We start from the raw sequence: 23,977 nt of genomic DNA on the forward strand, positions 1-23,977 counted from the left end.
ATGGTAGGTGTAACCACCACATGAGGGGATTTTCTATGGTGTCAAATTCATGAGCGTTCGTGCCTCCTGATCCTCAGCTGCCTTACCTACGCTGTACACATGTCTTAGCATGTGATGTGCATGTACACCGAGGGACGCAGCCGGCAGTTTGGAAGTGATCCGGTAGATGCACAGACGCGCATGCGCAGGCAGACACAAAATTTTTCGTGTTGCATAGTAATGATTATGTAGCGACAGAATGCAACGTCTTGATCATGAGCGTCGTTGACGTCTTAGTGAAAGGTGGCCAGCTTTCTTAATTGGGTCTGTGCAGAGTACAACCATGCAGCACAGGGTGACCGAAATGGTTTTTTTTATTAATTCTTAGACTCCCAGGAGGATCTCGTAGGAAACAAAAAGTTCGTAGGGTGATGAGGTGACAGAATCTGGTTCCACTTACTATTTGCAAATTCTAAACCAGAATGAACAGGTCTACTAGCTGTGTGCGTCCTGATCTGCATGCCCTTGATATGAGACTGTTTTAGGGTGTTAAATAAAAATTTATTTAATTAGTTATGCCATAATCCGGAAGTTGCCGTGAATGGTCCATTGGTGAAAGTACAAATATTGAAAAGTGGTCCGGTTGAAACCAGAACAACGGACCGGCTGCTATGTCCCTGACACCAGCCGAGGGTTTAGCACTGTAATGCTTCTCTATTCATTAAAACTGTAGACAGCGTGGCAAGATCTTGTTTCCAGTTAGGTTAGCCGTACGCAGTACCGTCGCCTTGTAGTATAGTATGTAGTATATAGTATAGTATATAGTGTATAGTATATAATATATAGTATATAGTATATAATATATAATATATAGTATGCAGTATATAGTATATAATATAATATATAATATATAGTATATAGTATATAGTATATAATATATAGTGTATAATATATAGTATATAGTATATAATATATTGTATATTGTAGCAAAAAGCTAACTACTTGACACAACAAGAAAACACAACTGGCCAAAGCCGGTAAAAAATGACACAAAAGTCACGAGGTTCGCAACACACTAGCTAATTAGTGAGGTGTACAAATTATACGGCTTCCGTCCGCTACACCACTCCCCCCAGAACCGAGATGTAACGCAGTGGGACCTTAACTTGACGACCTGTTCCGAGGTACATAATCAGGCGAAGATGGTGGATGCTTAGGCGGTCGTTCACGACGTCTGGGCTCAGCTACTTTGACGGGATGTTCCAGGTCCATGTGAGCTGGCTTGAGTCGGTCTACTGTGATTATTTCGCTCTTGCCTCCAATGTCTACTTGGAAGGTTTTGGGGCCAGGATGTATGACTTTGAAAGGGCCTTCATAGGGCAGTTGGAGAGGAGTGCGATGAGCGTCACGACGAATGAAAACAAATTTGGCCTGCAGAAGATTGTGGGGAACAGACGTAGGTGCGGTGCCGTGCTGAAATGTCGGAACTGGGATGAGAGAGCGTACTTGGTCGCGCAGTTGACGGAGATGTAAACTGGTGTCAGAGAGTGTGTCAGCAAAGCCAGGGATAAATTCTCCAGGCACTGTAAGAGTGGAGCCATACACCATTTTCGCTGAGGAACATCCCAAGTCTTCTTTAGGCGCTGTTCTAATTCCCAGAAGTACCCAAGGTAGCTCCCGCACCCAGTTGGGGCCAGTGAGGCGTGCTCGCAAGGCAGACTCGCAAGGCAGACTTCAAGTGGCGATGAAACCTTTCTACCAGGCCGTTCGACTGAGGGTGGTAGGTTGTTGTATGGTGAAGTTGTGTACCTAACAACCGAGAAATAGATGTCCAAAGTTGTGAAGTGAACTGCGGCCCTCTGTCAGATGATATGTCAAGTGGTACGCCAAAACGAGCAATCCAGTGGAAGACGACAGCTTGAGCGCAATTGGCGGAGTTGGTATTATTCAGAGGAATAGCTTCAGGCCAACGAGAGAAACGATCGATACAAGTAAGTAGGTGAGTAAAACCACTGGAAGGTGGAAGTGGTCCTACGAGGTCCACATGGATGTGGTCGAACCGACGATGTGGGACACTGAACTTCTCCAGAGGGGCCCTGATGTGTGCTTGGACCTTGGAAGACTGGCAAGCAATGCACTGCTTGGCCCAGGTTCCTATCTGCTTTTGCAAGCCATTCCATACAAATTTGTTGGCTACAAGTTTTCTTGTAGTGCGCACAGAAGGGTGTGATAGACCATGGATCAGGTCAAAAACTTGGCGTCTCCAACTGGCAGGTACGATCGGTCTAGGCCGGCCGGTTGACATATCACACAGCAGTGTAACACCCTGAGTTCCAAAAGGAATATCCTCTACTTGTAGACTCGACGACGTTGCTGTGCGATAGGCCTGTACTTCAGTATCTTGTTGTTGGGCTGTTGCCATGGCACCGTACTCAATTCCTAGTTGTACGTCCGCGATGGTGGCTCTCGACAACGTGTCTGCTACAGGATTGTCTTTCCCTTGTACATGTCGGATGTCAGTCGTGAATTCAGAAATGTATGAAAGTTGACGTTGCTGGCGGTTTGACCAAGGGTCTGACACTTTTGACATACAGAAAGTGAGGGTTTGTGATCGGTGAAGGCAATAAATTCTCGACCCTCTAGGAAGTAGCGAAAATGCCGTATTCCCAAGTATAGAGCGAGCAGTTCACGATCAAAAGCGCTGTACTTCTTTTCAGGTGGTCTTAGTTTCTTGCTGAAGAAAGCTAGGGGTATCCAGACACTGTCCACAAACTGTTGAAGAACAGCCCCTACTGCCAGGTCTGAAGCGTCAGTGGTGAGTGAAATCTGTGCATCCTGATGCGGGTGTGAAAGTAGAGTTGCGTCTGCCAAAGCTTTCTTTGTGTCGTGGAAAGCTTTCACCATGGTCTCATCCCAGGTCAGCGTCTTCGGTTTTCCTGATAATGCCTCAAACAGTGGTAACATTGTATGAGCTGCGGCTGGAATGAACCTGCGGTAGAAATTGACCATACCCACAAATTCTTGCAGGCTCTTGACTGTGGTTGGTTGGCCAAGTTGGGTGATGGCGTCTACTTTTTCAGGAAGTGGCATGATACCAGCACGAGTAATGCGATGGCCTAAGAAGTCCAGACTGTTACGTCCAAATTGACATTTGGAAACGTTGATCACCAGGCCGTGTTCTTGGAGTCTCTGGAACAGCAAGCAAAGGTGTTGCTTGTGAGTCTCAGTGTCCTTACTGGCCACCAAGATGTCATCGATGTAGACAAAAACAAACTCTAAACCGTAACAGACAGTGTCCATCAGGCGTTGGAAAGCTTGAGCAGCGTTCTTCAGACCAAACGGCATTCTGAGAAATTCGAAAAGTCCAAACGAAGTGATGATAGCAGTTTTGGGAATGTCTTCAGTAGCCACAGGAATCTGGTGATAGCCTCGAACAAGGTCGACTTTAGAAAATACATTCATACCCTCGAGGTGAGAAGAGAAATCCTGCACGTGAGGCACTGGATATCTGTCTGAAACAGTAGCTTCATTGAGGCGCCTGTAGTCTCCACAGAGGCGCCAACCTCCTGAAGATTTTGGCACCATGTGCAATGGTGATGCCCAAGGACTGGACGATCTGCGTATGATGCCCATGGATTCCATACTGCAGAATTCCGCCTTAGCAGCTGCTAGTTTATCTGGAGGCAGGCGACGGGCACGAACATGAACTGGTGGACCTTTGGTAGTGATGAAATGCTCCACACCATACTTGGTAGGTTGTTGGACAAAGTTAGGTGTCGTGATGGCTGGAAAGTCCGCCAGCAATATGTCATACTTGTCGGTAGAAGTTGAAATTGCATCAAGGTGAGGCGCAGGAGTTTTGGTCGAGGTCTGCATAAGTGGAGCAGAGTGGAAAGTTGCTGCATCCACAAGACGTTTTCCATTCATATCAACTAGTAGAGAGTTGGAGTGCAAGAAATCAGCTTCTAGCAGAGGACGAGTCACATCGGCGACTATAAAAGACCACTGATATCTGTTTGAAGCAAAATGAAAAGAGAGTTTACGAGTTCCATACGTCCTGATTGAGCTACCGTTGGCTGCCAGAAGTGGTGGTCCTGGTTGCCTCGTACGCGTGTCCAATCCAGTAGCAGGAAGAACACTGACTTCTGCTCCAGTGTCGATGAGAAACTGCCTCTTGGAAACTGAGTCACGTAGGAAGAGGAGGCCACGATTATGGCCGGTCGCCTCGGCCACTAGCGACCGTCCTTGCCATTTCCCGACCAGTTGCATGGTTGCTTGCATTGTCGAGCTGCCTCGCCGAAGATGCGATGGTAATAACACAAACGGTTAGAATCCGGGGTGTCGAAACCAGAAGTCCCGGACGTTGTCTGCTTTTGTCTCGTGGCAAGTGGTCTACGCTGTACGGCGCTCGCTGTAAATGGCTTCTATCACGGCTTGACCAGAGAGCGTCGTCCCGTCTTGCTAGTGCGCGGTGGTCTTCAATCTTTCCATCCACCAGCTGGATGCGAATGTCCTCGGGCAGACGCTCCAGAAAAAGTTGCTCAAAGAGTAGACACGGAGTGTGGTCGCCGAGGAGCGCTAGCATCTCGTCCATCAGCGCAGAGGGTTTTGAGTCGCCTAGTAGGCGAAAGTGGAGCAAACGAGAAGCCCTCTCGTGTTTGCTTAAGCCGAATGTGTCAATTAGTCGGTCCTTCAGTGCTTTGTATTTGTCCTCATTTGGAGGGCGGCGAATGAGATCTAGAACCCTCGTTGCTGTCTCCTGGTCTAGGGCCGCAAGGACGTAGAAATACTTCGTCTCGTCGGCTGTCACCCTGCGGAGTTCGAACTGAGCTTCGGCTTGTACAAACCAAACCTCCGATTGTGAAGTCCAGAAAGTTGGCAGCTTGAGCGACACTGCATGTTCTTCGTGTGCCATGAAACAACGTTCCTGGCTTCAGGGTCACCAATGTAGCAAAAAGCTAACTACTTGACACAACGAGAAAACACAACTGGCCAAAGCCGGTAAAAAATGACACAAAAGTCACGAGGTTCGCAACACACTAGCTAATTAGTGAGGTGTACAAATTATACGGTTTCCGTCCGCTACAATATAATATATAATATATAGTATATAATATATAGTATATAATATATAGTATATAATATATAGTATATAATATATAGTATATAGTATATAATATATAGTATACTAGGATCCATGGCCCGTCCTTCATACGGGCAAGATACTGTAGTGTAAAGCTAGGTCTGTGGACACGTCACGTGCAATCTTTGTTGCCAGGTTCCGGATGTGCTTCTTTCGATAGAAATCGACACACTCCCTGTGTAGCGCTTAGTGAAGAAAACCTGTAGGTTGGATTCGGTCCAAATGCCATCGGAATTTGAAGAGAAACGCAAGCGCTAGAAGAGTAAGTTTCGTCGGGCAAGAGATATTCGATTGCTCGAAGCTTTTTCTTTGCCAAGGACAACGACGCGTACGGTCTACACAGGACTGGTGTGGGCATGTGTTCAAATAAACTGGATTGTCTAGCGTTTGCGTCATCAAGAAATTTTACGCGGGGGTCGACCCCTTGAGAGGGGACCCGGTACATAATTTTTTAATTTTTTTACGCAAACCTTCCCCCGTGCGTGCCAAGTGTGCTTGCCGATTTCGGTTACAAACGGACAAAAGACGTGGCCGCCAAACGCGAACACACACAGACAGACAATTTGAGCTTTATGTATTAGATAGTATATAGTATATAGTATATAATATATAGTATATTATATACTATATATAGTATATAGTATATACTATATATAGTTCAAAAGCAGGTGTTAAATCCCACCAGAGACACAGAGGACACTAAAGAGAGTCATCACTGTTATCAGTGGACATGCCATCATGTCATGTCATAGTATATAATATAGTATATAATATATAGTTTAGATATCTCTATATACGTTTTACCATGTTGTGCGTGTACTCTCTAAAGATGCGTCTGTGTCACTGTGTGTGGCTCTTGGACCAGTAGGCGGTTTTTCTTTGCTCTTGCCAAGAGCCGACTGTCGACGACTTTTTATTAATTGATTAATATATTTTAATAATTTAATATATTATGAGTATTATGCAAATTTCTATGTTATATCTGAACTTTGCAGGAAGCACTAGTCCAAACTGCGTGTTTCGACGTTGGCTATTATGGTACGTCTAGTATTTAATACAGAAAAATAAAATTAAAATCACGTGATCTTGTTTGTCAACTGTACACACTGCACTAAAATTCTAGACATCCCCAAGTATGACGTTCAACTGTCGATTCCGTCTTACGTCATTCAAGGTGGCGGTAACATCACAGGAGTTGTAGAAGCGAGGTGAACAGTGACCACATCGTCGTTGTGTCTATGCATTTTGTCAATTAATTAATTTATAATACTTTCTCTCTTGAAGGTATATATACGGGAAACCAGTACGCGGCGAGCTGTGCTTGGACTTCAAGTCAAACCACAGAAAGCAATTTTACACCGTCTATTTCCCATCAGTTTTACGATTTTGTCAACCGGTATAGAGACGAGTACATATTGTATTGTAACTTAAAAGATAAAATAAATACTAATATTTAGATAATTTAGATAATATTATAACTAATATTAATAACATTAAAAGTAGTATTAATAAAAAAATTAATATTATATTTATTAATAATTTTATCATTAAATAATATTTGTGTCGTTTTGCTCCTCCTTGATGTGCAAGTGGGGTCTTTACCCCATCTGGGCGCCCACCAACCAGGCAGGTGAGCCCAGCAGGGTACATGTTTCTGTGTAGTCCACACGGCGATCAATGACTAGCCAATTCGATATAGATTGCAGGCATTACGGTGACCGCGAACATCGGCAGCATGCCTAGTGAATATCAATGACCACCAGGAAAGCACTGAACGTCATCGTCAACGGACCGTTCGCCAGACCACAGAAACTCCCCAACGACTGAAACGAGTCATAGTCTCATGGACAAAGCTAGAGAACACGAGGAAGAAAGTAGACAAGTTTCATAATTTACTGTCGTCACTGGGGTTTGAACCCCCAAACCGTGGAGTGGTAGCCATTGTCGCTAACCACTAAGCCACGGCAATAATTATTATAATATAAATAGTATCTGTTTTAATATTATTATATTGTTTTATTTTTAGTATTAATAACATTAATATTAATTTAAATAATTTTAATAATATTAAAATAGATACTATTTATATCTTTATATAAATTAATGTTATTAATATATATTATTGATATTAATTTATATAATTTTAATAATATTAAAATAGATGCTATTTATATCTTTATATAAATTAATATTATTAATATATATATATATAACATTGATATTAATTTATATAATAATATAGATATCACCTAATATACTGCTAATAAATTCTAGTAGAGCTGATGCAGTGTCGTGCTAGATCGTCGGTTTACACGATTTCTCTATTGATTCTTATTCTTTGATCGAGACGTGGTTCGAACGAAACGAGTATTATTGGCCGACGAGTCTGGAAGTTAATGCGACGGTCACCGAGCACGCAACGGGCGCACGCGTACTGGCGTCGGAAGAGGTCTTCGTATCACCGCATCCCTACGTCCTCAGTTTCGAAGGCACACCAAACAGCTACAGACCGGGACTGCCCGTCACCGTCTTGGTATGGTATACCATCGGTTTCTGTTTGTTTATCTGTTTTTTGTATATTCATCTGGTGTTCGTATTTGTTTATGGCGGTGCGCGTCTGTCTCGATTTTTCATCGAGTTTATTAACCCTAGGCGTTGCGAGGGTTTTGGTAGTCGTTTCACCGGAAGTAGCGTCTCGATGGAAACGACCATGTAAACAACTTTGGAATGTATAGCGTGCGTTTACTGGTAGAGTGTAGTAGCGCTCGTGTAATCTGGACATCATCACATATGGTGGTTGGAGCTTGTCCGACAGTCTAGGCGGAGTCACGCAGGACGTTCCAATTTAGATTACTGATCTTTTGAGTGTACCTTCAAAGTCTTAGCGGAGAGTAGCGTGCGACAAAGCGCCCAAGTGATTTACGGTTTGATGGCCATTTGTATAAACAAGTGTTTATTGTGACTCGGCCATCTGTATAAACAAGTGTTTAGTGTGACTTGGCCATTTGTATAAACAAGTGTTTAGTGTGACTAGGCCATCTGTATAAACAAGTGTTTAGTGTGACTTGGCCATTTGTATAAACAAGTGTTTAGTGTGACTAGGCCATCTGTATAAACAAGTGTTTAGTGTGACTCGACCATCTGTATAGACAAGTGTTTAGTATTACTCGGCCAACCGTCCTTAACGCGACTGATTTTGTCTACCTGACATACCTTTATAATTTTTGTCCAAACTTTGGCTTTTTCTTTTTACATAACTTATTTTTGTGTTTTCATTGTGAGTGTGATGTCATTTATTGCTGTTGTGGATTGTGCGCGTGACATTTCTCGTGACTGGTTGATGTGACTGCCGTCTAGATTTCAGTGATGACGCCCAACCGTTTGCCGGTGATGAACGAGACGATAATCAGCGTCAACATCTACGGTAACGACATCCACGTCGACGAGCGCAACGTGAAGACGAAACGCGGTACGGCCGTGTTCGACATCTTCTACTACAGAAACCAATTCACCGAAGGCGTCCGGATTGACGTAAGCGCAACGCGCGGTTTAGTATGCGCATGCGCGTGTGTTATCCGTGTGTCTCACACTGTCAGGCTGCACTGTACGTCGACAACGACATTCCTCACGAGATCAAATTGAGTCATTCGCTAGAACCCCGGATGTCTGGACTCGATGAGTCATTACTGTTGATGCCACAGGACCCCATACTGCGGGTAGAGTTTTAGTCAATTTTTTGATTACATACATACGTAGACACACACACACACACACACACACACACACACACACACACACACACACACACACACACACACACACACACACAGACACCACACGCGCGCACACACCACCACCACCACCATCATGTCTATTGCGTTGTGATGGTGTAGAGCGGATCTGTGGCCGAAATTCCAGTCTGGACGAACAAACCGGTTGCGAGCGAGCTTCATCTCATGGCAAGAATTTAGAAATAGTTTCTGTATTTTTGTCTAACGCGTCTTCGTGTTGTAGACGGTGAGTAAGGGTGTGATTACCCGTACGTGGGACTCCTTCATGGAATCCGTCCAGTCGTCGACGTACGAAGATCTCTACATCTACACACTAAAATTCGACGTCACGTGCTCGTTGGCGCCGAAGTTTCATCTCACCGCCTTCTATCTCACCGACGGTGGCATAGCAATTGCAGACAGCAGAGAACTGCACGTGCACAAGTGCCTCGATCATAAGGTAAGACACCTGTTGGGTCACGTGACCTATTTCGCTAGCGACTGTTGTAGGTCCGTGTCGAGTTCGACGGGAAGGAGTCGCGTCCGGGTGATAAAGTAAGGCTCAACGTGACGGCGGCGCCGCATTCGTACGTTGGTATTACGGCTTTGGATAGCGGCATCTACCTCGAGGCATCCGAATGCGATCCTCGTCTAACAGCCGAGACGGTACCGTAAAGCTGTATGGCGGTCATGCCGTTAGCGTGCGTTATCAGATATATCCGGGTATAGATACTCGAAGCAATGGCGGTGTATGACACAGGAGCAGACGCCGCAGAAGCGACCGATAACGCGTACACGGACGACCCGAGACACTGGTGGCGCTCGTGGTGGGCTGCGGCGCCCGTTCCCTATTTTTTCAAGGTTTTCATTGATTGAGAAGAGAGAATGTTGTTTAACTAATTAAAGATGTCGTTTCGTGCGCAGGAACCCGGTATCGCTGTGATAAGCAATTATCTCTTTAACCGAGCCAACATCAGACGAGTCAGACGAGACTTGGAAGGTACACGTTGAACACAACGAGATTACTTTAGTGATATCAATTGTTTTCGAGTACCATACCAATTTCTTGGATTTTCTAAAACAACTTTATTTTATTTTCGAAGTCTTCCTTTTTTCGACACACTTTAATTAGAGGTCGGACATGCACACTTGAGCCGATCACAAGTGAGGTAGCTTTTGCGTCGTAGCTATTGTACGTAACATACGTTCAAGTGTCCTGGCAAGAAAATCAGCCAGTAAGCCCTTCAAATGCTGTTTGTATGTTGCGCATGCGCAAAGGTTACTAGTCGAAACTACTGCAAAACTGGCTCTTTAGATGTCGATTGACGGGCACGGCAGCAGTGTAATCTTTAAACAATACAAATGTTTGGTGCTCACTGTGAATTGAGTGCGCTTGGTTACTCTGAGAGAAAAACGTAACTACGGCAGATGCTTAGCTAGACGGGAATGTGACGTGTGCTTCTGGTTATGTGCAGAGCGTAAGGAACGCCGATATGGCTGGAAGTGCAAGGATGCTTGTCGAAACTGCAGTGTAGCAACCTCAGTTTGAGGTTTTAGAAGAAAAACTTGTAGAACTGTATCTAAAAAGCCTAAATTTAGCTACCAGAGTCACAGTCTAACGCAGTCTCATACTGCAACGTCTTGATCGTCTCAATTCAAGCTATAGAGAGTCTTCAGTCAGCGTTGCCTTCAGTGCAAATTAGAGCGTCTAAGTTCTCGCGGTTACTGATTGTTTGAAAAAGTGCACCCTTTTCAAAGCCATGCAGTGCGCATCCGACCGTGCCCATGCACCTTTAATTAAAGCGATATTGGGGTATGTGCATGATTTTATTCTCTTTAGCCTATATATTTAGACTCTCGCACCTCTTCCGGTTGTCAGAAGAGAAGGAAGAAGAAAATGGGTAGAAATACAGGAATGACGGGAAGATCTCGCACATGCGCTTGCAGTGAGTGCGCTGAAATGGTTCGGTTTAGTTAGACTTAGCACAAGTACGTAGGGCGGAAATATATAGATTTTAGGGTTGCAGGTGGCCGTCAATTTTGGAGCCAAATTCCGGTGTTGCTGTCCTGAACCTGGAGCCCAGAGCCGTATAGTTGGAGCCCAAGCCCTTGGATACCCAGAGGCTTGCTGCGCACTACTATAGTGTCAGCTCTGCTCACAACTGCTGGCATACTGTATACATGTGCTGCAATGGTACCCTCAGCCGTCATCTTCCGTGTAGCCTTGTAGACAAATCATTGATAGCATGAGTCTCGTACTGGCAGGACCCAGAGTCCAGAGTCTGACATGCATATGGCATTACACAGAGACTGGACTCTAACAAAGGGACACTTTACATTTCTATTTCACTTGGAACCTTCTGGAGCCAAAGGATTCGTGTCTGGAGCCAATTTTGGCTCCGTTACCCCAGTAACAACACACCTGTATTTCTGCTTTCTAATGATCAAATGATGTCTCTGACTTTCACGGACACGGAGGGTATGTATGGTGATCTCCTACTGAGACAAAAAGAAACGCAGTTCTTCGATTAAACGCCGCTGCGTTTACAACTACCGGTTACCGGGTAAAGCCGGTTTCACACAATATGTACCGCTTACCTCCACGGCGCGGTGCAGCAAACCGCTGATTGCCGGGTTCTACCGAGCGAACGCGTTTGTCCGCTCTCTGTCTCTGTTCTACTAATTTGGCTGCGGTGTCTGGTGTCTTTTGTCTGGCTCCCGAGGCATAATAATTACCCGTATAATTATACTTGAGTTTTTGAATTTGACTTTGTTGCTACTTCTTCGCCGCCGAAAAATGTGCAACAAACGTTACTAGGTACGCGTTGTATTTCAGAGAAGGTAGGGAGCAGAACAATTGTGTCCGTGAATTGACGTAGAGCCACTATTACAGAGTACCGTTCTAGAGCTATTACGCTGTGCCTGTTGCGATACAATACTTCAAGCAAAGGATATCCCGGATAAGCATGTGACCACCTGCTCTGCTACGATTGGTCAAAATTCAGCGGCAGCGAGCGGTTTGCCGCAGAGATATAGAAAAATTTTCTATCCCTACAGCGTGCCGCTGGCATTCGGTGCGTGCCGTTTTCTTTGCGCGGGGATTTGATCACAATTTGCCGTTGCCGCTCATTTTTTATGAGCGGCATGCCGCTTGTTGCCGCTCGATTGAACGGCACGTATTGTGAACCAGGCTTAGAACACACGACATATACCAGTACTCTGTACAGAAAGGACAGAAGTTGAAGGTCCTAAGTGATAGTAGGTCTTGACTGTGTACCGGCAATCACTTAACACACTCACACACACACACACACACACACACACACACACACACACACACACACACACACACACACACAACTGAGGGTACACAATATAGTTTTTGTGATACAGCTATCTTTTGAGACAAAAAGGTCGACAGCAATAATGAAAATAATTAATATTACCAGATTATAGTTTCGTAATTGTTTGTCTATTCAGGTAACGTCACGACGGACTCTGTTATGTCATCGCCGGTGCAATACGCGCCGCTCAAGCGAATACGGTCGTTCATACCGGACGCATGGCTTTGGGAGGAGCACGAAATCAAGTAAGAAATCGCGTTCCGGTCGATTTCCGTGTCGTGCGTACGAAACTAACGCGCATACGTGATGTGCAGCGAGTCCGGTTTGCTTGTTGTCGAGCGCACCGTGCCCGACAGTGTGACGACGTGGGTGGCCGACGCATTCGCGCTCTCCGATTCAGCCGCGTTCGGCGTGACGGAGTCTCCCGCTCGTCTCGTCGCGTTCAAGCCGTTCTTTGTGTCGGTCGACCTTCCCTACTCGGTCGTGCGAGGAGAAGAAGTCGTCGTTGTGGCAACGGTTTTCAATTATTATCATGATGATCTTAAGGTTCGATGATGGTGTAGTGTGTGTGTGTGTGTGTGTGTGTGTGTGTGTGTGTGTGTGTGTGTGTGTCTGTGTGTCTGTGTCTCTGTGTGTGTGTGTGTGTGTGTGTGTTTGCGCGCGCGTGCGTGTGTGTGTGCACGCGCTGTTGTTCCAGTGAATGCCTCTTGAAGTGTGTTCGTGCAGGTGGTGGTTGCGTTGGATCGGAAGACGTTGGCGTTCGAGTTCGTCGGAGACGCGGACGTCGCCAAGCAGTCGCTGCTTGTGCCCGGCCAGGACAGCCGCACGGCGCGATTTAAGATAATTGCGAGGAAGCTGAGGAACATTCCGATAAGAATCACCGCTCATTCAGCCCTGGAAACCGATTCTAGACTGAAGATGCTACTCGTGAAGGTATGGCAAATATTGTTATGTACTAGTAGGTCGAATAGTTAGCGATCCGCGCATGCGCTGCTGTTACAGTGATATTGTAGGCCAAGGAACGGCTGGACAATTGGAATGCAGCGTATGCGCGCGTTGTTATCGCTAATATTATGAGGCGTTTGAGGTGTCATACTGTGAGATAGCTAACTGACAGGTCTAGGGTTGTCCAGACAAATCTGTGGGCAAGTAGTCTCCCCGCCTTCGTCATTCCCCGGATTGTCAATCTTAGCAGAGTGACAATCCAGGGAACGGCGAGGCGGGAAGAGACTGGCTCTGGTCTATAGTGCAGTAGCAACTTATAACATATCACGTGACCTTTAGGTGCGCTCATTGGTCCATTGCTGGTGTTATATCAGCAAAACACCTGAGGTCATCCACATAACATCACTTCCCACAATAACCATTTATTCAATTAAGGGTGCACTAAACGGTCACGTTGATATCTTATAAATCAATTATAACATGGTTGGTGGGGATGTTGGCGTAATAACTAAGACACCTCAGCAGTGAGCGCTTAGCACCTCGATAATTGGACCGAACCTGTGGTTGGGTTTCAGTGAGTGATAAGCCCTGACGGCTTTGGGTCTTATAACACGCCAACATCCCTATCACCCATGTTGTAACTATTAAATAAATGTTGTATATATCAGGCCCGGATCCAGATGGGGGATTCAGGGGGTTGAAACCCCCTCTTTTCCAAAAGTTGGGGTTCAATAATTTCATATAATTTCATTAGAAAAGAGAAAATTAGTAATGCTATAAATAACTGCTACAAGATCAATCCCGTCTTTCAAATATTCCTTGACACGGGTCTGTATATACACGCGTAATAGACGCTATTGCGCAATGATTCAGTTGAAAGCCAATAGTTATAAGCCATGAGTGGACAGTCGTTATAGATCAGTATACATTCCTTTGTTGCGCATGTATGCTAAATGGAGTGCGGCGCCTATTCGAGGGCGGCGTTTATTAATAACGTTTTTTTTTTGCAAGTGCGGCGTTTATTATAATGTCGAGTTTTTTGTAAGTGCAGCGTTTAGACGATGGCGGTGTTTATTAAGTTAATATCTTTGCATGTGCGGCGTTTATTAAGTTAATATTTTTGCATGTGCGGCATTTAAATGAGGGCAGTGTGTATTAAGTTAATATTTTTGCAAGTGCGGCATTAAATGAGGGCGGTGTTTATTAAGTTAATATCTTTGCATGTGCGGCGTTTATTAAGTTAATATTTTTGCATGTGCGGCGTTTAAATGAGGGCAGTTTTTATTAAGTTAATAACTTTGCATGTGCGGCGTTTATTAAGTTAATGTCTTTGCAAGTGCGGCGTTTAAACGAGGACGGGGTTTATTAAGTTAATGTCTTTGCAAGTGCGGCGTTTAAATGAGGGCGGAGTTTATTAATTTAATATCTTTGCAAGTGGGGCGTTTAAACGTGGGCGGCGTATATTAAGTTAATATCTTTGCAAGTGCGGCGTTTAAACGAATTTATTGGGAGATATGCGGTATGTTGAAGGGTGGCGCGAAAGACTTCTGTATATTAAGCAACGGGTGCATGTATAGCAAAATGTTTGTGTTTGCCAGAGGATGCGACAGTCGGGTGTTTAGGCTGTTGAGTAGAGTCTTTGTCTGCATGGTACTGCTGTCTTTGGTTTACCATTCAAATAGAACTGGATTCTGTTTGAGTAGCAAATATACAGGGTCAAAGTGACATGCAGACACATGCACACTACAGTATATATAGTGACTGCAGGACAGACATGCAGACAAACAGCTGAATGAACAGTTGGAAACGCAACCGTGCATGGATTTCGCTTGCAGGGACTTACTGTACGCACACCTTGAGGTCTAATAACACGTGAAAGCCACAGTCTCTAAAGTTGTGTGTGTGTGTGTGTGTGTGTGTGTGTGTGTGTGTGTGTGTGTGTGTGTGTGTGTGTGTGTGTGTGAGTTGGTACAACTTATAGAACGTCGCTTGCAAACGAGTTAAGATATTTACTGATTGTGCGTTTGTAGCCGGAGGGAATTCCGCAGAGGGAAGGCAAGAGTCTCCTCATTGCGGAAGGCACCGCAAAGAAAGTCAAACTAGAATTACCCAAACGGGTTGTGTCCGGCTCGGCTACAGGCGTCCTCTCAGTGTCCGGTATAGTATCATCAGTCTTGTATACACCTAAGACCACTAGAATAAAATTACTTGTTTGACAGGAGTTGTACACATGCTCAAACGTCTGTACGCATGCGCGCGTTTTATGTTGTATATTTTATTTTTAATATCAACGTTTAATGTCCAGAAATGTATGCATGCATTAAACCTTATTGATTACAACCAGCATTTCTCAAATGTGCGAAAAACTCAACAAGAAGTGTCACAGCAAAGCTCAATTACAATAGTTTTAAATTTTAAAATTTAATCTAATTATAAACACGTCAGAAATTAGCGCTTGCTCCTGTCAAACAAATAATTTCTTTTTGTGACCTAATGGTGGTTGATATTAACAATGGTGGTTGGCATTAACATTGATGTCCGTTTTTGATATTTACAGGTGACGTCATATCTCCGGCTGTCAACTCTCTTGGTTCCATGCTGCAGTTGCCGTGGGGATGCGGAGAGCAGAATATGATCAATTTCGCTCCTGCTGTGCTGATAAAACGTTACTTGACGAGAGTTGGTCAGTTGAGTGCGGAACTCGACGCCGAGACGACAAAAGTAATGGAACTCGGATATCAGAGACAACTCACCTATCAAAGATCGAATGGATCTTATGCGTCGTTTGAAGATCCCGCTGCTGTCAGCAGCACGTGGTAAGTAGGAAGGGTGTGAGGAATCCACTGTTAGTTTGGTGTATATAGTCAACTGTTTGTTTTTTGTTTGTATTTGTTTGTTTGTTTGTTGTATATAGCCAGCAGTTTGTTTGTTTGTTGTATAGTTGACTGTCTGTTTATATTATTATAATCATTTTTTGTTTGTTTTTGTTTGTTTGTTTGTTTGTTTGTTTGTTTTTGTTTGTTTGTTTTTGTTTGTTTGTTTAATATCCAACAGTTTGTTTCTTGTATAGTCGACTGTCTGTTTATATTATTAGTCATTTTTGTTTGTTTTTGTTTGTTTTGTTTGTTTGTTTTTGTTTGTTTGTTTTATATAGCCAACAGTTTGTTTATTTGTTGTATAGTCGACTGTCTGTTTATATTATTATAGTTATTTTTTGTTTGTTTTTGTTTGTTTCTGTATAGCCAAACAGTTCATATAGTCAACCTTGTTTGTTTATTGTATAGTTGACTGTGTTTATATAGTCAACTTTTTGTTTTTGTTGTTTTTATAGCCAACTGTTTGTTTGTTTGTTTGTTTGTATAGTCAACCTTTGTTGCATAGTCAACTGTCTATTTGTATAGTCAACTGTTGTTTGTTTATTTGTTGTATAGTTTGACTGCGTTTGTGGTTCGAGTTCTGTCTCAAGCCATGTCTCAGATGTACATCGATTTCGACTCGATCACTCGGAGTGTGTGTTGGTTGGCCGACATGCAGAGAAGCGACGGATCGTTTGTAGAGCCCGGTCACTGCAGCTATCTAAGTGTAAGCTAGACATCGTCTTTTTGTCGTGCATGATTTTTCATAGTCTTGTTTCGTTATAGTGCGGACAACTAAACATGTCGGTGACTCTGACAGCCTACGTTCTCGTTACATTGGCTGAAGTTAGTCCCAAGTTGGTAAGTATGCATTGCATTCTTTCAGTGTGTGTGTGTGTGTGTGTGTGTGTGTGTGTGTGTGTGTGTGTGTGTGTGTGTGTGTGTGTGTGTGTGTGTGTATCAGAAAAATATTAAAACATTCGTCTTGCATGGTTGGGTGGTTTTTTGTTGTTGCTGTCATCGTCTGCTGACATGCAGTGATATATATATATATATATATATTTCTAAGAAACATAGACAAGGGAAAAGTGTGTACGAAATGCGACTCCGAAGAATTGAGCAAGCATCATTCACGCCATGCACTAATATTTCGTGCAACGGAGGAGCAAGCACTCTAGCAACCGTCACTGTTACGACGACATTCCTTAAACAACTCGCCTCTCTCCTTTCCGAGAAACATGCAGCAACACTTTGTGTTGGATTCTTTGCCACTTAAATAACTTTCTCGCATTTTCGGTCATATTGTGCCTCAAGCTTGGGTTACAATATAGCGCTGACGCTCAGCTGAGCGTCAAAGAGACGGCCTCCAAGGAGACGGCATCCTTTGATGTTGACGCTGATTCATTTCTATTTCAGCGTCAGCGTCAGCGTCATATTGTAAACCAGGCTGCGGTGGCTGCAGAAGAAGAACGTTGGGAACATTACAACAGTCTCCTCTTAAGCCGGGTTTACATGAAACACACAAAACCGTACGTGTTTGCGTCTTGCGTCTTGCGTCTTGCGTCCCAGCGCGCTAGTCTTTCGGGGCTTGCAACGATGTAATTTAACGCACGCTATATATTGCAATTTCTTACGAAGAAGCTGTTTTACTTATTGCAACCCCGATTTTATTGTTTGCGTTGTGTCGAAAACAACAGCAGAGAAGAGTAAGAGAGAATGGGTCGCTCCAGTTCCTGCCAAAAGGCTCCAGCAAGGAACCTATCACAATTTGACACAGGAACTGCGTCTTGACGATGTAAAAATACAATGAGACAAACGAACCCTCTCAATTAGACGTTCTTCCATTAGAAAATACGGGACTACCATTAATCCACAAGTGAGGTTGTTAGAAAAGATGCAGGACTAGAAACCGAGTCTATTTGCTTGCGTTTCTGTCTGTCTCCGCGTTTTGCGTTCGCCGTTTTAATGTGAACATGCAGACACGCAAGGACGTAAGAAAACGTAAGAGAACGTAAGGAGCACTTCTTACGTCTTTAATTAATATAAATTCGGCTTTACCTGCTGCCAAGAGTCGACTGAAAGACTGATTATATGCCACGGACAGAATGGGTTTATCTGTTTAGTTAATTATTGTTAATTAACTACAGCCTACAGCACTCACAGAAAACAGTACTTCTTGGATCCAGTCGGACCTGCGTAAAGTCATGCTTTCTGTAATGATGGTCTAAGGACTATATGGTTTGCTTCTGCGGTGGTTAGGAGAGACCTTACGAATCAGACTGATCTGGTTGAGAAGGACATAATAACAATTTATTGTTTCTGTCAACAACAATGTTTGATAGACTTGCTCTAAAAATAAGACCAACAGTAGGATAATAAATAATAACAAACTTTCTCAGCACAACAACTTTTATTGGTATAGCTTCAACTACAACACTCAATGATAGTCTCGCGTAGCCAGACCCTTTCCGCCGCGTCGCTCCTCAACGGAAGTGACGCGGCGGAAAGGGTCTGGCTACGGGAGACTAAAGCTAGGTTTACACTAGGACGCTGATAACGCTCACGACGCTCGCGCGAAGACGGCGAGTAGGTGTCAAAATTCTGACGCTGACGCTGTACCATTTACATTATCATTTGATGAGCGTCAGCGACGATCCACTACGCGCATGCTCATCATAATCGTATATAAAAGTCTGTGATTTGGTTTCATTTCCTGAGTTTCTCCCTCACCAAGTTGTCGCGGAGACGCTTCCACATTATTTTGCAGCCTGCTGCTGGGAGCCTGGTTTTTTCGATACGTTTTTCCAAGCGTTTTTCTTGTGCCTCTCAGCTCTAAGCTACCATGACTTGATCTGCCGCAAGCAGCCGTACCAACACGTATACACTTTCGGTAGGCTTCTCTTCCATAGTTTACTTCCGGTTATTTCACTCTCGGATTTGATCTCTGATTTGTCGACAAAAGGCACGTGCTTCCGGTAGACGTTAGAGCACTTCCGGTTTGACGCTAGAGTTGAACTTGAATCAACTCGAGCGTCGCCAGCGTCATATTGTAAACCTAGCTTCAGTCAGTAGTAGACTGAGACTGCTACAACAACCGTAATTAAAGAGAAACTATATCATATAGAGAGCACATTAGCTACGTGTGTCTGTTAGTGAGTGACCTCATGCCTAACTATCTATCCTAATGGAGCAAAACTTAGTCTCATAGGCATTGTGCATAAGATGTATTTTGATTGTTTGAAATAACTATTCTACCATTAAGTTATTAAATACTATTGTTTACTTATGTATACCTGTATCTGTTGTCTCAGCCGTCGACGCTTGACTGCGAATACGGGAACGTGAGTCTCTCCAACATCTCCGACGCATCTCAACAGTTTCTCGAAATCAGTACCGAAACGTTGGCCAACGATTACATTCGAGCTCTGACGGCGTACGCGTTAGCGCTCACGGACAGCAACACAGTACACTCCCTTCTCGCTCAGTTGGAAGAAACAGCATCAAGAGGAGGTTCGCCTCTCTTTCCTTCTTCACTCGCGTCTTTTTTTCTGATTTTGAGTTTGTCGCCTTTTCTCTAGTTCGTGAGCGTCATTGGGAATGCGAAGGATTCTGTACGGGTCCGCTGTGTACTCCGGGACCGGGATCGGTCGAGGCTACGGCCTACGTTCTTCTTGCTTACTCGAAACTCGGACGGCTCGCCGACGGTGTGGCGCTGCACAACTGGTTGGTCTCCCGGATGGATAGCCGAGGCGCCTACAGATCAACTCAAGTGAGTGTGTTGTGCATGGTGTACAGTGCATCGCTTTCTTTTCTAGAGTCCAGTGGCGAATCGGTGTAGGATTTGTAAGGGTTTTTGCTATTGTGCTAAAGGAACGTTCTCTAGTAAACTGATATAGTAAAGAGTCAACTGAAAACGTGAAGAAACACGACGTTTGGACGTCCATGCGGTGCTCTCTCGCTCTTGTAATCCTCAATACTTAGAACTAGCTCGTGCTTTCGTTCCGTCTAATACAGAGCCTACATATTCACTGTCTTTGCAGTCATTTTGTTGTTACCACGTGTGTGTAGCAAAGTTACCTAGCAAAAGGTTGTTTCTTCGAGTCTCAAAGGATGTTTTCCGCGAAAACGCTAGAAATACACATGGATTCGCCACTGCATGCGGTCTGTTTTCGGTTCGTCTTGTTTTCTTTGCCTGTTCTTTGTGCCACGTGCACAAAACCACGTGGCTTTGCGAATGTGTCGGTTTGTTGACCGACCGGTATATTAAAGTCTGTCATATGCTACATTCAATAGACTTTATCGTGTGTGATGTAAGTATACTGTCATACTTGTTTGCTAGGACACGGTTGTTGCTCTAATGGCACTATCCGAGGCGAGCGCTCTTGTTCCGATTGAGAACGTTAGTTTGAACGTCACGCTGCACGTGCCGGGACATTTCAGCGAGAACGTCGTCGTGAACGGCTCCAATCGATTGATAACTCACACTTTCCAAGTAGGTCGCTCTCTAAACAATACTTTCATCGGACGTCTTGTTGCTTTGTCAGTCTTCTTCCAGCATTATCTATTGACTGCGGATTTGCGCAGGTTGTTGTGCCGTCGTCGATTCACGTGAAAGCCGAAGGCTCTGGATCTGCTCTATTTCAGGTGCGCGTGTTCGTGCATGGTTGTAGATGTATATACGGGTCTGAAGATACGGGATGTAGAAGATATGCCGGTACGATTGACCGAGTATAGTTGTCTTGTCGTGCTCATCATCTTGTTAGTAGCTATAAAGTTATTTACTAAAAGTTTTGCTCGGCTGCAGTCTAATTATTAATTGGCGCTGCGAACAACCATGGCTGAAGATACAAGGCGGAGGTAGGGAATAACTTTCCACATCTAAGATAAGAAGCCTAGACCACGACTAAATAGCTACTACTCAGTCAATAGTACCGGCAAATCATCTCTACAATCCCGTCTCTTGAACCCCGTATGTATATATTTACAATCGTTTACAATGGTGAGCGCTGAGGTCGTTCTTTACGTTACATTTCTTTGCAGTCGTCCGTCTTCTACAACGTACCGGAGTTACATCAAGAGGAGGCGTTCGACTTGGACATATCGGTGACCGGCAAGTTTTCCGTTTATCCTCCCGCTCGTCTGACCGAAACACCGACGCCGCCAGAGTCGTCGCCTCGACCGACGCAGCCGGTCGTTAATATCACCGTGGACGACGGCGGCGTCGATCGGGATCATTCGCCGGTGTCGCACAACTTTTACGAGGACGGACTCGATTTGACAACTTGTCTTAGGTATATCACCTCCGTTGTGTAACTGCAATATCATCATTACAATGTTATCATCGATTTCTTGTGTCTAGGTGGCTGAGATCGGATAGAGATTCGAGTATGGTAATAATGGAAATTGGTTTACTGTCCGGTTTTACTGCCAGTAAGGACAGTTTGGAGGAGGTAAGTGAGAGAGAGCAGTGAGTATGTCATCAGTGGCGTAGCTAGCTATAGAGAGGGGCCAGTCCACTCAAAATTGTAGGGCTCATTTGACAGTTATTTGAACAGCAAAATAGAATTCGATCGCAAATTTTTTGTGACTTGCATTTGGCTGCATTAACATTCTTCTATGATGGGCTGACTGTATTTTGTGGCTTGTGAGGTCGAGACGCCGGGACAGTGGCCTAGCATACAAAGATCTAAATTTTTGGTTATATTCAAATTCGGTTAGTTTTTCTGTGCAATTTGATATTGATCTCATTTTATAGTTAATAGTGGCATCTTGTGGCAACCTAGAGGCTAATTCACACTGACTACGTAACGTAACATAACGTAACGTAAGGCGATTTTACGTTATGCAAGATCATTTACACTGGCAAATTTCTGTCGTAACGTAGCGTATTGATTTTCGTAACGTAACGTAAGATGTTGAGATAGATTAACTGTTCCGGTTGACGTAAGCAATTATCCAATCATGGAACAGTGCGTGGGTGTCTCTCCTGAGCATGCGCATTTTACTGCTGTAGGATGGTACCGACGAGCGGCTTATTGACCTTGTACGCGAGTATCCGTGTTTGTACAACGTGGTCGGTCATGCTTATTTCATTGACTAGGGCGTGGTATTCCCCTAGAGTCTGCCTGCACTGGAAACTCTCTCTAGTCCACAAGAAGAAGCAGTAAGAAACGACGTTTCCTCTGCTTAAATGTGACGAAAGTTCCATGCGTGACGTCATGTACGGGACGCTGAACGTATACGAGATGGCGTGTATGGTACGTACGTTACGTTACGTGCTCAGTGTGAGGCAGCCTACACTCATGACACTTTCCTTCCAATTAGGTATAATGCATTCTGTTCCTGTCATCACTTATACGTGTTATGCGCATGTGCAATACTACAATACAATACACATGCACCGGGGCGTACCTAGGCATGTTTCCAGGTTGCCTGGAAACCCCACCAAGAGGTGGGCGTCACCCTCATTTTACCTTCTTTAGATACGTTTTCAATTTTAGAGACGGTACTGTAGATTATCTTAATTAATTAAAAATATTTGTTAGATCCATAAATTGATGCTCTGCAGCTGTAGCAAACAAGATTTAGACTTGATTGACAACTAAGCTGCTTTGCGTTATTCATACTAATATTAATATTAATTTTTGTTAATATTAACTTTGGAAACCCTATCAAATAAATCCTGAGTACGTCCCTGCATGAGACTCCCCTTCCAACTAGGTGCAGTAATACAACGCAGCATCCCATTCCTGTCACCATTGTCACCACCTCTAGTTTAGTAACACAACCGAAGACTGAATTATGTTCGGAAAACCCAACTTACATACATATTATACGCATGCGTCATTCACGACATTTAAATTAATGGGTCCCTTCGAAAACTTAGTAGATCTGGCTACGCTGCTGAAATCATGAATTAGGATGGTTCATTGTACGCTTGTGTTTTTTCTTCAAGTTGGTGGCAGACAACGATATTAAACTCATGCGGTTTGAAATCGAGTCTCGAACGGTCGTCCTCTACTTCGACAAGGTGCATGCGCAGTCGTTCTCGTTGTCTCTCGTTTTGCCGTCCGAATTTCAATCTTGTTCCTACAGGTCAACTACGACTCTGTCGCCTGCTTCAACGTCTCGCTGGTGCGCACTCACTGTGCGATAAACGTTCAACCCGCATTCGTGCGCTCATACTCGTACTACGAGCCAGGTAAGTTGGTGCCCTAGCCTCGGCCTCCCAGACCCGTGTAGCGCCGATTTAACGATTTTGAATCGGCGCTAAACAAGTGTGGGAGGCCGAGGCAACGCTTGCGGTGTTGTCACGTGACCATTTGTAGATCTCTTCGCCACGTCGTGGTACACTCTTCCGAACGAGTGGTCGAACACGTTGGAGTCTTGTCAAGCTCTTGGCTTGTCGTCGACTAGGATGGACCGACGATGAAGGAGGGGTCGATTGATATTAATTGACTTGTAAGGGTGGGTACGGGTACTTGTATAGATGCATGCGACGACGTACTTCAATCAGCTTGAAGTGTAAACACGAATGACGGGTGTGCACGAGTTGGCTTTGTCTAGTTAGAGATTTTTGCTGTCGACGTTGTTAACTAACTACTTGTCTACTAGAATCAGAAATACTTCGTAGAGTTGTTTTAGCGCGCGCTACGTGAGATGACCATGTTGCAGCTAAGTTTGGTTGCGTCTAGACGCTAGAGCATACACTCTAGGCATTCTTTCTCGGCAAGTTGCGTCGGTGCTCTTTCTAGGATTTAGCTTATTTGGTAGTCAAATGTAGTCTAACTTCTACTCTTGGTTTGATCCGGGACTGCAATCAACACTGCTGTCGTTTTGGTAGCCGCGTCCCCAGACTCTCTCGCGCTAGTCTTGGCATTTTTATACGGGGAACGGACAAGACTAGCGCGAGAATTGTTATACGGGCACCGGACAGGACGC

The 23,977-nt window shown here is 44.4% G+C and overlaps 1 protein-coding gene across 2 annotated transcripts in view; it reads left to right on the forward strand.

Moving 5' to 3' along the window:
• Positions 1 to 23,689, forward strand: part of LOC134191078 (CD109 antigen-like) — a 41,150-nt gene extending 17,461 nt beyond the window's left edge. For both annotated transcript variants that reach the window (XM_062659639.1, XM_062659640.1), the window contains 27 exons: positions 6,118 to 6,160; positions 6,246 to 6,330; positions 6,407 to 6,518; positions 7,422 to 7,655; positions 8,480 to 8,653; positions 8,719 to 8,838; positions 9,016 to 9,081; positions 9,137 to 9,352; positions 9,403 to 9,558; positions 9,622 to 9,753; positions 9,817 to 9,892; positions 12,373 to 12,481; positions 12,551 to 12,782; positions 12,963 to 13,169; positions 15,212 to 15,338; positions 15,739 to 15,997; positions 16,613 to 16,763; positions 16,823 to 16,897; positions 19,348 to 19,546; positions 19,615 to 19,805; positions 20,376 to 20,528; positions 20,621 to 20,680; positions 21,077 to 21,327; positions 21,396 to 21,486; positions 22,992 to 23,066; positions 23,132 to 23,237; positions 23,365 to 23,689. In XM_062659639.1, coding sequence (XP_062515623.1) covers positions 6,118 to 6,160; positions 6,246 to 6,330; positions 6,407 to 6,518; positions 7,422 to 7,655; positions 8,480 to 8,653; positions 8,719 to 8,838; positions 9,016 to 9,081; positions 9,137 to 9,352; positions 9,403 to 9,558; positions 9,622 to 9,753; positions 9,817 to 9,892; positions 12,373 to 12,481; positions 12,551 to 12,782; positions 12,963 to 13,169; positions 15,212 to 15,338; positions 15,739 to 15,997; positions 16,613 to 16,763; positions 16,823 to 16,897; positions 19,348 to 19,546; positions 19,615 to 19,805; positions 20,376 to 20,528; positions 20,621 to 20,680; positions 21,077 to 21,327; positions 21,396 to 21,486; positions 22,992 to 23,066; positions 23,132 to 23,237; positions 23,365 to 23,468 — 3,804 coding nt within the window. In that variant the 3' untranslated portion in view covers positions 23,469 to 23,689. The remainder of the gene's footprint in view (positions 1 to 6,117; positions 6,161 to 6,245; positions 6,331 to 6,406; positions 6,519 to 7,421; positions 7,656 to 8,479; positions 8,654 to 8,718; positions 8,839 to 9,015; positions 9,082 to 9,136; positions 9,353 to 9,402; positions 9,559 to 9,621; positions 9,754 to 9,816; positions 9,893 to 12,372; positions 12,482 to 12,550; positions 12,783 to 12,962; positions 13,170 to 15,211; positions 15,339 to 15,738; positions 15,998 to 16,612; positions 16,764 to 16,822; positions 16,898 to 19,347; positions 19,547 to 19,614; positions 19,806 to 20,375; positions 20,529 to 20,620; positions 20,681 to 21,076; positions 21,328 to 21,395; positions 21,487 to 22,991; positions 23,067 to 23,131; positions 23,238 to 23,364) is intronic.
• The last annotated feature ends 288 nt before the right edge of the window (positions 23,690 to 23,977 follow it).

This window comes from Corticium candelabrum, chromosome 15 (genome assembly GCF_963422355.1).
Source record: "Corticium candelabrum chromosome 15, ooCorCand1.1, whole genome shotgun sequence".
Lineage (NCBI taxonomy): Eukaryota > Metazoa > Porifera > Homoscleromorpha > Homosclerophorida > Plakinidae > Corticium > Corticium candelabrum.